Here is a 14,255-nt window from a genome sequence, read left to right on the forward strand (position 1 = left end):
GAGGAAGAAGAATGCTGAGCACCCAAGAACACTTCACCTACTGTGAAGCATGGGGGTGGAAGCATCGTGCTTTGGGGCTGTTTTTCTGCAAAGGGGACAGGACGACTGATCCGTGTTTAGGGAAGAATGAATGGGGTCGTGTATCATGAGATTTTAAGCCAAAACCTCCTTCCATCAGTGAGAGAATTGAAGATGGAACGTGGCTGGGTCTTCCAGCATGACGATGATCCCAAACCCACCACTCGAAGGAGTGGCTCTATAAAAAGTATTTCAAGGTCCTGGACTGGCCTAGCCAGTCTCCAGACCTTAACCCCATAGAACATTTGTGGAGGGAGTTGAAAGTCTGTGTTGCCCAGCGACAGCCCCAAAACATCACTGCTCTAGAGGAGATCTGCATGGAGGAATGGGCCAAAATACCAACTTCAGTGTGTGCAAACCTGGTGAAGACTTAGAGGAAACGTTTGACCTCTGTCATGGCCAACAAAGGTTATGTTACAAAGTAGAGTTGAACTTTTGTTGTTGGGTTTTTCTTCTCATTTTGTCTCTCATAGTTGAAGTGTACCTATCATAAACATTACAGATCTCTCTCATCTTTCTAAGTAGGAGAACTTAGAGCACAATCAGTGGCTGACTAAAGATGACATGCGGTTGGGTGTGGAGGCATGCAGGTTCTGCCCACAGATGTTGCAGCCGGGCCTGTAGATCCTGCACACTCCCTAGGTTGCCGTGATAAATCTGGAAGGCCAAGGAAGTGTTGCAGTCTGGCAGAGACATTCCTGGGAAACCCTTGCTGTGTGTGGGCGAGCATTGCCCTGCTGAAACTGTTGGTGTCCCTCCTATCGCTACTAGGGGTGGCTGACTGATGGATGCAATGACTCCCCAGATCATCACAGCAGCAGTTGGGACAGTGTGTCGCTCCACAGCGAAGGCAAGATTAAAGCGCTCACCACGAGGCCTCCAGAGTCTAACCTGACCGTCGTCCCAAGAAGTTTGTCTTAGATGGCCAGTGGAGTACGGCGGACTGCCTGTGACGGCCAGTGGAGTACGGCGGACTGCCTGTGACGGCCAGTGGAGTACGGTGGACGGCCTGTGATGGCCAGTAGAGTACGGCGGACTGCCTTAGATAACCAGTAGAGTACGGCGGACTGCCTTAGATAACCAGTAGAGTACGGCGGACTGCCTGTGATGGCCAGTAGAGTACGGCGGACTGCCTTAGATAGCCAGTAGAGTACGGCGGACTGCCTTAGATAACCAGTAGAGTACGGCGGACTGCCTGTGACGGCCAGTAGAGTACGGCGGACTGCCTGTGACGGCCAGTGGAGTACGGCGGACTGCCTGTGACGGCCAGTGGAGTACGGCGGACTGCCTTAGATAGCCAGTAGAGTACGGCGGACTGCCTTAGATAGCCAGTAGAGTACGGCGGACTGCCTTAGATAGCCAGTAGAGTACGGCGGACTGCCTTAGATAGCCAGTAGAGTACGGCGGACTGCCTTAGATAGCCAGTAGAGTACGGCGGACTGCCTGTAACGGCCAGTAGAGTACGGCGGACTGCCTTAGATAGCCAGTAGAGTACGGCGGACTGCCTGTGACGGCCAGTAGAGTACGGCGGACTGCCTTAGATAGCCAGTAGAGTACGGCGGACTGCCTTAGATAGCCAGTAGAGTACGGCGGACTGCCTGTGATGGCCAGTAGAGTACGGCGGACTGCCTGTGATGGCCAGTAGAGTACGGCGGACTGCCTTAGATAGCCAGTAGAGTACGGCGGACTGCCTGTGACGGCCAGTAGAGTACGGCGGACTGCCTGTGGCGGCCAGTAGAGTACGGCGGACTGCCTGTGGCGGCCAGTAGAGTACGGCGGACTGCCTTAGATAGCCAGTAGAGTACGGCGGACTGCCTTAGATAGCCAGTAGAGTACGGCGGACTGCCTGTGATGGCCAGTAGAGTACGGCGGACTGCCTGTGATGGCCAGTAGAGTACGGCGGACTGCCTTAGATAGCCAGTAGAGTACGGCGGACTGCCTGTGACGGCCAGTAGAGTACGGCGGACTGCCTGTGGCGGCCAGTAGAGTACGGCGGACTGCCTGTGGCGGCCAGTAGAGTACGGCGGACTGCCTTAGATAGCCAGTAGAGTACGGCGGACTGCCTTAGATAGCCAGTAGAGTACGGCGGACTGCCTGTGACGGCCAGTAGAGTACGGCGGACTGCCTTAGATAGCCAGTAGAGTACGGCGGACTGCCTGTGATGGCCAGTAGAGTACGGCGGACTGCCTTAGATAGCCAGTAGAGTACGGCGGACTGCCTGTGATGGCCAGTAGAGTACGGCGGACTGCCTGTGATGGCCAGTAGAGTACGGCGGACTGCCTTAGATAGCCAGTAGAGTACGGTGGACTGCCTGTGATGGCCAGTAGAGTACGGCGGACTGCCTGTGATGGCCAGTAGAGTACGGCGGACTGCCTGTGATGGCCAGTAGAGTACGGCGGACTGCCTTAGATAGCCAGTAAAGTACGGCGGACCACCTACGATGGACAATAGAGTACAGCGGACTGCCTTTGACAGCCACAGGTGCTGAGCGACCACTGACCTGGGCGATGAGAGGTGAAAGGTGTTGTGTGAAGGTACAGCAAGAGTTAAAGTCAATGCAGTGGATTCAGCTCCTCTATATAAGGGCATCTCAGGCCCTGGCAGTAGGTGCTGAGCCGTGCAGCTCTGTATTAAAATCAACACAAACGGCGCTCTGCGGCTGTGAGGATCACGCCTTTTTTGAACTCCAGTACACACACACACACACACACACACACACACACACACACAGCCTCCGACACTGCTCTCTGGTCTCACACACATAAACAAGTGCTTGTCTTTCCAAATACTCACCCTCATCCATGACATCACTGCAAACTGATGTAATGCCCAAACCCACCAGGTCTCAATATCCCTCGAATGCACTAATAACGCAGCCAGCTCTGTGTTTCTCCACACCGCCTCGACGTATTACAGCATATGAGAAAAATCCAGAGTCATCAGCGTTAAACTCCTTATACAGGCCAGGACAGACTTTAATATCAGCAGATTCGCATGAGCACAACTGCAAATATCTCAAATGAACTGGATGACCAGGATTAAAAAAAGATGCTGAATCGCAGTCCTTCTGAGACCAAGCCCATACGGCCCCATCCACTGAGTCAAATATTACAGCATCTCAGACTAATGCTCAGCACTGCCAGGGAGATTTTACTCCCCTCACAATGTGCTCTGATTTTTACCTAAGGGGGAAGGAAGCCGTCTACAGTCATGTGAAAAAGCACCTCCACCCTTCTTTCTGAAGGCCTCACTTCAACCATCAAGAGCAGACCAGAGGTTTAAATCCGACAGACTCCTCCAGAATCAGCCTGATCTAATTCTACACATTTGAAGGAGTAATAAATGTGTGTGTGTGTGTGTGTGTGTGTGTGGGCGGCAGGGGGGGGGTGTTTGAACTTTCTGTGAAGAAATGAAGACGTCTGATGTGCGTTTGCAGCAGGCTGCCGTACCTTGACTTTGTCCTTGCGCAGGAAGTAGGCGGTAGCGTGGAGCACGTCGGCTGCGTGGGTGGAGTTGTGGTAGGAGTTGGAGGCGTGGTAATTAGCTTCGATCATCTGCAGCCACGAGCGCAGCGTGGCCTCTGTACAGTTCAGAAACTCACAGACTCCAAAATGAGCAAAGATCTTCAGTCCCAGGTACGTCAGGGGTCTGGAAAAGACGCAGCATGCAAGTGACCGTCCCCACTACAAGCTGAGATATCAGAGGCTAGCAGAGACACATAGGTACCCAGAATTCCATCCTGAGGGAGGGGAGTTGTGGGTTAGGCAGCTTTATCAGGCGATTCCTCTGAATTCGGCCAGTCTGGCTCTTTTCCCTCTTTACCTCTTGTGAGTTGCAGCCTCCAACTCCAGGATGCTGAAGTCCCAGTGTTCCTCCTCGTCCAGTATCTCCGCAATGGAGGCCGGCACGTCCGTCAGCGGCACCGGCACCGCCAACTGGCTCTGACTCATGTCTGAAATGTCACGCATACACATCACACTCGTATCTGCCATATCTCACACATTATACGCTCACAGACGATATGGACAAAAGTACTGGGACACCTCATCATCACATCATTCCTTGCTTCTTCTGAAATCAAGGGTAATTAAGAGAGTTTCAGTGGAGGAACTGTCTCTACTGTCCGGGCAGGAAGGCTTTCTACTAAATTTGTGAGGATTTGATTGATTGCATTCTGTGACAAGAGCGTTAGTGAGGTTAGGATGTAGGATGGATGATCAACACCCCACCCCAGCTCATCCCAAATGTGTATCGGATGGAGCACCACCACCACCATCATTCCAGAGAACAGAGCTCCTCTACTGCTCCACAGCTCAGCCCCTCTGTAGCTTATTCTATGGTGTACATACATACAGTGTATCTGCCATATTGCTCACACACACATCACACTCATATACTGTGACTAAGTGTGACGTCTAAGTGTTAGAGGTTAAGGGGGCACTGCTGTAGCTAAGCACGGCTGAGTGCTAAACGTAAGCCTGTGGAATTGAGAGCCTGAAGCCTTTTCAGGTGAGATATGAGAGTCAGAAGAGCGACTCCTCATTACTGACCCAGGCCCGGCTCTGTGTGTGTGTGTGTCCTGAACCAGGCCAGTGTGTGATCAGCTTACACAATCACACACAATGCACCGGCCCTGCACCTCCCTGTACAGTTATATAAGGATTGATAATAACTGACTAAATCACACAGCTGCTGGTAAAAAGGCCACGCAGCTCGGCCTCCCTCCCTCACTGCTGCTGCTGCTCTGCATCTCCAGAAGTACAGAGGTGTCCTCAAAAAGCTCACTCCTCTTTCTGTTCCTGCTCACGTATGTTTCTGCCAGTTTATACATCGCTACGGAAACTGAAGTCCACTGGTGTTGTATAACAGAAGGCTGAACGAGGCGATATGAGGGCATGCGGCAGTGGACGGCGGACTGATGCTTACTCTGAAAGGAGCTTTTGGAGAAGACGTACTCGTTTCCCGAGAGACGCCTGAGGCCATCCTGAGGAGACACAAGGAGAAAGCATGAATAGCGAGATAGTTACAGTCTGAGAGTAAAACACAGGAACTGCTGTGGAACAGAGCTGCACCAAACCACTGTGCTGATAGTGGAATAACCTGTCGATTATTAATAAGATTCATCCATTATTCTGATTCTGAATCACTCAATTATCAGTTAGATTTTATGTAGCTCACAACCTTTAAACCCGGCTTGTTTTATAGATTTGATAACTGACAATGAAGATGAATGAAGTATAAAATATAAAATACAGCGTTTTAATGAGCTGCAAATATCAAAGATACATCAAAGTCCCATGTCTTTCCTGTCAAAATGGCAAAAAAACTAGGATGTGCAAAGTAGCAGCAATAAAATATGCTTTATTAGTTTATTAATTATTATTTTTATTTATTAGTTTATTATTTTGTATTAGTATTTTGAGTTACTGCTTCGTTGACTTTTATTTTGACGCGATCTGACCGGCACGCTGACCTTTGCAGGACTTTATTTGTAATCAGTAACCAGATTGGCTCTTTTTGTTGAAGGGCGGGACCTTATCCGTAACCAGCAAGCTGATTGGCTCTTTTAGATGAAGGAGGGGGGGCTTTATCCGTAACCACACTAGAAGAGCTCCACCCTCGGCTCTCACTAGCAGAGCTCGACACTAATCAGCGAACTTTGGCGATTGATGGGCGCTGGCACCACCAACTAATCGATCATTATTAAATTCAATGGCAACTAATTTGGTCTTTAATGTTTATTAATTATGAACTAAGTAGATTTTGGTAGACGAGGCTGATTAGTCGTTGCACTGTCTCTAAAGGGGTGCTTGGGCCCTCATGATTGCCACTGAGGACTTGAGGACGGTCCTTAGAAATCAGCTCTAGTTAAAGTCCAGAGAAATGCTGGTAGGTCTTGGTGTGAACGATCGTTAATCTGAAAAAGGCTGTAGAAACATTGTGTCTCTCTTTTTCCATTTTAGTACGTTATCTTAGTAGGATCATATACTGTATCTAGGGGTTGGGCGAACAATGGCATGAGCTGCTGCTGCTGCTGTCTGTGCTGGGGCTGGGGGTCAGAGTGGGGTGTGTGGGGCAGAAGAGCGTCCCATCAAATCTACAGCATTTATCTGAACGGCATATTCATCACTTCAATACAGCAAATTTCACCAAGAGAGAGAGACAGAGAGAGAGAGAGAGAGAGAGAGACAGACAGAGAGACGGAGAGAGAGAGAGAGACAGAGAGAGAGACAGAGAGCGAGAGACAGAGAGAGACAGACGGAGAGCGAGAGAGAGAGACAGAGAGACGGAGAGCGAGAGAGACAGAGAGAGAGAGAGAGAGAGACAGACAGAGAGACGGAGAGAGAGAGAGAGACAGACAGAGAGACGGAGAGAGAGAGAGAGACAGACAGAGAGACGGAGAGCGAGAGAGAGACAGAGAGCGAGAGACAGAGAGAGACAGACGGAGAGCGAGAGAGAGAGAGACAGAGAGACAGACAGAGAGACGGAGAGCGAGAGAGACAGAGAGAGAGAGAGAGAGAGAGAGAGAGAGAGAGAGACAGACAGAGACGGAGAGAGAGAGACAAAGAGAGACAGAGACAGAGAGAGCGAGAGAGACAAAGAGAGAGACAGAGAGAGAGAGAGAGAGAGAGCGAGAGAGAGACAGACAGACAGAGAGACGGAGAGCGAGAGATACAAAGAGTGAGAGAGACAGAGAGCGAGAGAGACAGAGAGAGAGAGAGAGACAGAGACAGACAGACAGAGAGACGGAGAGCGAGAGATACAGAGAGAGCGAGAGATACAGAGAGAGAGAGAGAGACAGAGAGAGCGAGAGAGACAGAGAGAGCGAGAGAGACAGAGAGAGAGAGAGACAGAGAGAGAGAGAGACGGAGAGCGAGAGATACAGAGAGAGCGAGAGATACAGAGAGAGAGCGAGAGAGACAGAGAGAGAGAGAGAGACAGAGACAGCGAGAAAGACATAGACAGCGAGAGAGACAAAGAGAGCGAGAGAGAGCGAGAGAGACAAAGAGAGAGCGAGAGAGAGAGAGAGAAAGAGAGAGCGAGAGAGACAAAGAGAGAGAGAGAGACAGAGAGAGCGAGAGAGACAAAGAGAGAGAGAGAGAGAGAGTCCTTAAACAAGTCCCCAAGTCCAAGAAAGTAATGACCCGTGCTCCAAACAAAGCCCCCGTGAGAGGTTGCAGGCTTTGGGTAATGGAAGCTTACACACACACACACACACACACACACACACACACACACACTCCAGCTGCAGCATCTCCTGAGATATTTTTATTGTGAGACTGACCCTTTAACCTCTAACTAAAGGCCATTTGGGGAAAGGTCACTGAAGTCACACGCTCCAGCATCCAGCACGCTCCAGCGCTTGGACAGCACCACTGTACTGTACCACGGTGGCCATGACTTCTGGAACATGAGGGTGGGGTAAAGTCGGGTTCGGCTCTCAGACTGAAGGAGGCTGTCGGTGTGCTGCTCCGCACGTCTGAGCTGAACGGCCCCCGCAGCCGGGTGCTGGCCTGCCCTACTGCTCTACTGTCCGGAACACAGGACCCTCCCCCTGAGTTTACTCTCTAGCTCTGGGTCAGATCTGACCAATCAGCGGAGAGAACGTGGTTCTCGGTGGTTTGCTGAACGGCTCTCTTTCTGGTTCTCTTCAGCACTGAGGAGATCTCAGAGCGCTGTTCACGCTGTTGAGTCACTGCTTGAGTAAAAATTTTAAGGGCAGCTATGAGTATAAGAGCGTAAGCTTAATAAAGTCCAGATGTATTAAATGTGATACAAAATAATTTTAAATACTTGTTCAGTGTAAGGGGGTCGGTGTCTGCTGTTGCCTACCAGCAGATGGCGACGGCAGCGAGCCACTGTTCCCCAAGGGAACTCCAATTCCCAGAGATCCTAGGGGGTAATCAGTGCCAATCAGACGCACCTGGTGGTAACAGCATTTAAGACTGTGACAAAGGGCGGTGCTTTGTCACACCTTTGTAGAGGGGTGACCGGTACGGTACTCAGAGTGAGAGAAAGTGGAAAGTTTAAAGAGAGAAAAGAAACAAGTTCAAGAATAAGAAAAGTTCAAAGAAAAGAAGATAACAGGGTTGTAAAAGAAAGAAGCTAAAGAGATCACAGCTCAACAATCAAGCGGCTCAAAGAAACCTTTGATGTTTTGTTTGATTGTTTAAAGAGCTGCTTCAGTTCGAGCTCTAGAGAGCTGTTAGAGAGCTGTCCTCAGTCTGAGCTACGCCATCTTGGTGTCTCCTTTGTTTGGTTTTCCCGCCTTTTTCCCCCATTGTTATGAGGGGTGCAACTCCACCAATCGCCTGTGCTTGCTGGTGGCGCAGTGCCAGGGTTGCTGGTTCGAACCCAGTTCTCCCACAGTCACATTAACCACATCCTTGCATCACACATTAAGGCCTGTCCTTACAGGCTTTCCTCTCTGCACTTGAGTCCACTCCCTGACCGTCCCGTAACAGTCCGGAGCTCAAATAGACACTCTGGCAATTATTGTTTGATGGTTGTAGGCTTTAAAGGGTTAAAAATAACAGTGATATAAAGTGTCTTTTTGAGTGATGCCTTAGAAGAACCACTGATACCATATGAAAAGTTCTTCACTCAGATCATCCCAAAACAGAACCCTTTGTAGCACCACACAGAGCTTAACCATGGCACAAAATCCTGGGCTGGACTTCTTTTAACCTTCTGGACCTGAATTAGCCGCCCTTGTGTTATCGCTATGCTTGGCAACAGTAACCGCATCCTGATCCTGAGAGAGTGGATCTAGTGAAACGCTTCTGAATGATTCCTGCTTTAATGGAAGGATCTCCAGCGACCCACGCTCTGTGGATTCTTCAATTAGGGTGATTTCATTGGACGAACAGTATATCCGTCCCCTGAGGCTCACGTTCACGCCCGTACTCACACTCATGAGCCCTCCCACGAGGTCGTTGGTGTGAGGGTCATCCTCTTTGGAGCCGAGCTGCGGCGAGTAGAGTTCTGTAGTGCGTAAAATCTCCAATACCCGGTCCAGCGCCTCGGCTACCGTTACCGGACTGCTCTCCTGCGCCGCGTTAATGATGTTTATCACCTGCCGAGACAAAGGCAGAGAGAATGAATGAATGAATAAAGGACACAATAAGGTGGTATACCCATGTACTCACTCAGGAGAACACACACACACACACACACACCCTTATTCAGAAGACCAGCTTCTGTGAGTGGGGTTAAATGACACTCTTACACACAGAGATCAGATCTAGCATCAGTTTCCCTGCTCATCTAATCGAACAGAGGAAGACCTTACAGACAAGAATACAGCTGTGTGTGTGTGTGTGTGTGTGTGTGTGTGTGTGTGTGTGCCAACATGATACCAGTGTTTAGCCCACATTTAACCAGCGTTCTGCCAGCATTACAGCAGTAGCTTCAGTGTGTGTGTTTAGCATCTGATCCCTAACCCTGAGGGTCCAGCTTTGCGTGCAAGACTCATAAAGCCCAGCACTGAACAACACAGCCTCTCTTTAAAGCCCTCATCATCATCACCACCACCATAATCATCCCAATAGGTGCCCACGGCCCATAAGCCTGACTGAAACATGAATAGGCTGCTACTGCAGCAGTGTTGCTAACCAGCCGCTGATAACCCTGCAAACAAGCACCCCTCTATACTACAGCACCTAAAGGACCTAAGGGAGACCTGCCTCTCCAACAACTCGTTTCATAAGGTTTATGCAGCAAACACACTGTGCTGCAGGCTGATATCACGCTGTACAGAAGAAAAGCTCTATGGTTCATTACAGGACGTCCTGTAAGCGGACTGTCCGGTTTCAGACCTCAGTCTGGATCCTGAAATCCTGTCTCTGCTCTTAGAAGAAGCTAAGCTGAGATTTCATCAGTCTCCACAAACCAACGCTGGCAGTGGAAAAGCTTAACAGGACGTGAAAGTGAAAGTTTAGCCCTGCTAGGTCTGCCCCAGACAGCCGTAAGTGCTGTTATATTGAGAGGGAAGCGTCTAAGAGCAACAACAGCTAGGCCATACAGAAGTGGGGAGGAAAACCCATCTATCATCTGTTGTATTACTCACTCACTCTCACTACAGAGCTCCTAACTGCCTCTGACTGACTGAACTGTGCATCAGGAGCTTCATGACCTGGGTTTCAATGGCCAAACAAATGCGCAAAACCAGGTGTCCGCTGGGGCGACGTAAACGATGCCACCGCTGGATTGAGGAATGGTGGAAATGTGAAACTGATTATTAGCAGTAATGACCGTAAACTCATTAAATCGGCTGAGTAAATCGGCTACAGCTTCTGGGCGCGCTGTTAGTAATTTTCCACGGCCACATGGCCAACCCCAGAGCGTCAGGGGTTTCTTGCTTTTATTTTCTGGCAGGAGTCAGGCTTTAAAAGCGGTTATGGAGGTGAAGATGCTTTTCCAGGACCAGGATAACTGTGGTGGCCAATGCAAGTGGGATTAGAGTCAATAAGGCCACAACTGTTAGCATTTGCTAAAGCACAGTCCTGTGGCTATGATGAGCCACAAAGCAGTCATGCAATGCGAGCCTGACACTGCTGTTTATGCATGCAGGAGCTCTGAGCTAGAAGCTCAAATCAGATTAGCTGATGAAAGCCCCTTTAACTAAAAGGGAGGATGTGGTGTGTGAGTATTAGTAGGATACAGGATGGAGGATGATGTGTAGAATTATCTAGAAGGCCCTGTGTGCAGAAACGTTTCATTTATTAGAGTGGGAGGTGTGTGTGTGTGTGTGTGTGTGTGTGTGTGTGTGTGTGTGTGTGTGTGCGCGAGACCGAGAGAGTGAGAGAGGGTGTATACCTACCTTCGTGATGGGAGCCTCTATAGTCATTGAGTGAATTCGTGCCATGGAGGAATACCTTCGGGTCTGCAGACTTGGGGCTGGAGGAGGAGGAGGAGGAGGAGAAGGAAGAGGAATTATGCATGAACACATATTTAATACCTTTACATCACAGACAGTCCTGAGCGTCCACTGGTGTAGCGCTGTTCCTATTTTCACACCTATCTACTTTCATCTGCAGTACTATTACAGACGTACAAAAGTATTTGGACGCCAGCTCATGAAATTAAGGGTATTAAAAGAGCTGATCCTACTTTTGTTGGAGTAACTGTCTCTACTGTCCAGAGAAGAAGACTTTCTACTAGAACTAGAACTCCCCAACTGATCACCATCGTTCCAGAAAACAGCTCTTCCACTGCTCCACAGCTCCTCAATGCCGGGGGGCTTTATACCCCTCTACTAGCCCACGCCTGACATTATTAGGCAGCATGGAGCCAATAGCTGCATGTCCATCTGCTCCAGAGAGTCCTATTCTATTGGCAGTACTTCTCTACAGGGACTAGACAAGCTGTGTGTGTGTGCATCTGCACGTCTGTGTCAGCAGTACTGTAGTAACTACAGTGCTTTGCGGAGACACACAGCAACACAGCTAATCCCAAACCTCCTCATATTTTAAAATACCTGCATTTCTATCTTTTCTAATACTGCTCTTACACAGAGAGAGAGAGAGTGGCAGAGAGAGGCAGAGAGCGAGCGAGCGAGAGGTGGGGGGTGTAATGGGGATACGTGGTCTTTAAATAGCCGCTGTGTCTGCGTCAGAGCGTGCTGAGGCTGTGGGAGTGCTGACGTCATCACCGCTCGCCACGTCACTAAGAAAACTCCCCCCTGCTCACACGGCCATTCAGGCAGCCTGACTCACCCCAGTTCACCCCCATTCTCCCCCATTCACACTGATCTCACTGCTGTTCACATCCTCACTCGCTCTGTGTGCGTGTGTGTGTGTGTGTGTGTGTAACTGTCTACATGTAATACTAATGTAGCCTTTATGTATTATTTTATATATGTAATATTTATTATTATTATTATTATTATTATTATTAATAATCTGTATGTAATGTATGAAGGAAGCCTGCAGATCGGGCTTCTGTGGGTTCTGAGCTGGTTCTGTAATTTGTGGCTCAGGGTCTTTAACACTCACCATCGCTGCTGCGTGAGCTGATTGACCTGACGTCCACAGACTCTTTCCTCCGGTCCTTATGACGCAGGGAATTGCATTCTGGGTAAAGAGGCAGAATAGACAATGAGTGCACACACAAATGCACAAGGGTACACACACACACACACTTACATTTGTGTCAGCTAACAAGTCTCATTTTCATGCTGACAGCAGCACCAAAAAGGATTCTTTTCATCGTGTGTGTGTGTGTGTGTGTGTGTGTGTGTGTGTGTGTGTGTGTGTGTGTGTGTGCAGTCTGTTCCTACAGATGGAATCACAAAAAGGGCCGTCAATGGCGTTTTCTCCACGGTGAGCAACACCCTGGAGAAAAGCCATGGAGGGGGCAGGTTGCTGGGTCATGATGGTAGCCCCCCAGCTTTGGGAGATACTCCAGTCTGTGCCCGGCACTCGGACACAGTCTCAACCTGCACGTCCAGCCTGAAATCTTTCCTGTTTAGTCGAGATGTCTGTACCTAGTTTCCCCAAGAATACTTACACACACACACACACACACACAAACGCGTTCACCAGGCGTGCAGGGATCGCTCACGTTGGGAGCTTTCCTGCGTCCCGTTCTAAACCCATAGTCATTAATAAGGAGCCGGCCCCCCTCTGCAGCTCTACCAGCATCAGCAGGTCTGGAGCTCTGCAGTTATTGAGTCAGTTGGAGGCTTTTCTGCAGCGGTGTCTCCTATTACATACAGAACCTCGCTGGAGTTCAGTGAGCTCTTTAGAACCTCCTGTTCTTTCACTGACGTGTGGCCTGAATCAGACACCTAAACTCAGTGATTAAGAGGGGTGTCCCAATACTTTTGTCCATTATTTTTTTTCACACGTGACCTCAGTAACTGTTCTTTAAAAATCTGGACTGTGTGTGCGTGCATTAGTGCTTTAGTACCTGACTGTGCGTTGTCTCCACAGCATCTTTCATCTCTACTGATCTTATTGACCTGCGAACACAAACATCAGATCAGTTCAGGCTGTAAAGCTGGGAGTCGAGCAGCAGCACCTCCTCCTGGGGATTTCTGCATCTCGAATATCCTCAGAATCAGAAGATCATATAAATATGAATATGTCAGTCTGTCAGTATATAAGGACCGAAACACCGGGCACAGAAAGCTCCAATCCTCCATGCTGACCCATCTGACTGAGGCTCAGGTGAGCGCAGTCGGCCCAGCTTCCCCCCGAGGGCAGATGTTGGTGACTAACGGTAGAACTGGTAAAAATGACAGAAATCTACGGTCTGATCAATCTGATCGGTTATTAGTTATAATAAAAGCGATTTCCTCAGTCTGGTCCAAACGCTTTAAACCACAGACTCTAATAGATCCTGCAGCGGAAGGATGTCTGAAATCTGACTGGCTGCTGGGAATGTACCAGCCTCCCATTATTTATGAGGCACTGGTAACACCAATCCGACCACATGGCGTACCACAGCCCAGGAGCAACCGCCTGAGAAACCCCAGTGACCATCTGGGATACCATAGCAACTGCCTACAAACCAGCTGGCAACCCCTTAGCAGCCACCGGAGATATCCATCATCATCATCGCAACACCATAGCAGCCACCTGAGATCAATCCTCATCGTAGCAACCACTCAGGAACACCATAGCACCCACCTTGGATACCACAGCAACCACCAAGCAACACCATGGCGCTCAACTTGGGTAACATAGCAATCCTACAGCAACCGCTAACCAATCAGAACTGACAAACACCAAACCACGTGTCTATAAACCTTGCACTGCATAGTTTTAATACACGAAACGGACAAAAGTATTGGGACACCTGCTCAGTCACAGCTCCTTCTGAAATCAAGGCTATTAAAAAGAGTTTTGTTGGAGTAACTGTCTCTACTGTCCAGAGAAGAAGGCTTTCTACTGGAGTTTGGCGGAGGAGCACTGCTGTGAGAATTTGATTGCATTCAGCGGCAAGAGCGTTTGTGAGGTCAGGATTTCGGATGTTGGATGATCACAGCTTCTTAAAGCGGCTGAATGCATTCATTAGAAGGGGCGTCCACAAACATTTAGACACACAGTGCATCTGATTTAAATGAGCGAGTTGTCTTGAATCAGACACCGAAGCGTAGTGGACGCTCCAAACTGCAGGTGTTCCTAATGATCGAGGGCCTTGGTTTCACACTGTGGCATTGCTATATTCGT

The 14,255-nt window shown here is 49.3% G+C and overlaps 1 protein-coding gene across 2 annotated transcripts in view; it reads right to left on the minus strand.

Annotated features, from left to right (window-relative positions):
- Positions 1-14,255, minus strand: part of pde8b (phosphodiesterase 8B) — a 44,116-nt gene that overhangs the window by 10,670 nt on the left and 19,191 nt on the right. For both annotated transcript variants that reach the window (XM_072661501.1, XM_072661500.1), the window contains exons 11-17: positions 12,991-13,042; positions 12,075-12,152; positions 10,901-10,977; positions 8,990-9,154; positions 5,005-5,062; positions 3,901-4,030; positions 3,528-3,726 (exon numbers count right to left, since the gene is read on the minus strand). In XM_072661501.1, coding sequence (XP_072517602.1) covers positions 3,528-3,726; positions 3,901-4,030; positions 5,005-5,062; positions 8,990-9,154; positions 10,901-10,977; positions 12,075-12,152; positions 12,991-13,042 — 759 coding nt within the window. The remainder of the gene's footprint in view (positions 1-3,527; positions 3,727-3,900; positions 4,031-5,004; positions 5,063-8,989; positions 9,155-10,900; positions 10,978-12,074; positions 12,153-12,990; positions 13,043-14,255) is intronic.

Source organism: Salminus brasiliensis, chromosome 18 (genome assembly GCF_030463535.1).
Source record: "Salminus brasiliensis chromosome 18, fSalBra1.hap2, whole genome shotgun sequence".
In the NCBI taxonomy this organism is placed as follows: Eukaryota; Metazoa; Chordata; class Actinopteri; order Characiformes; family Bryconidae; genus Salminus; species Salminus brasiliensis.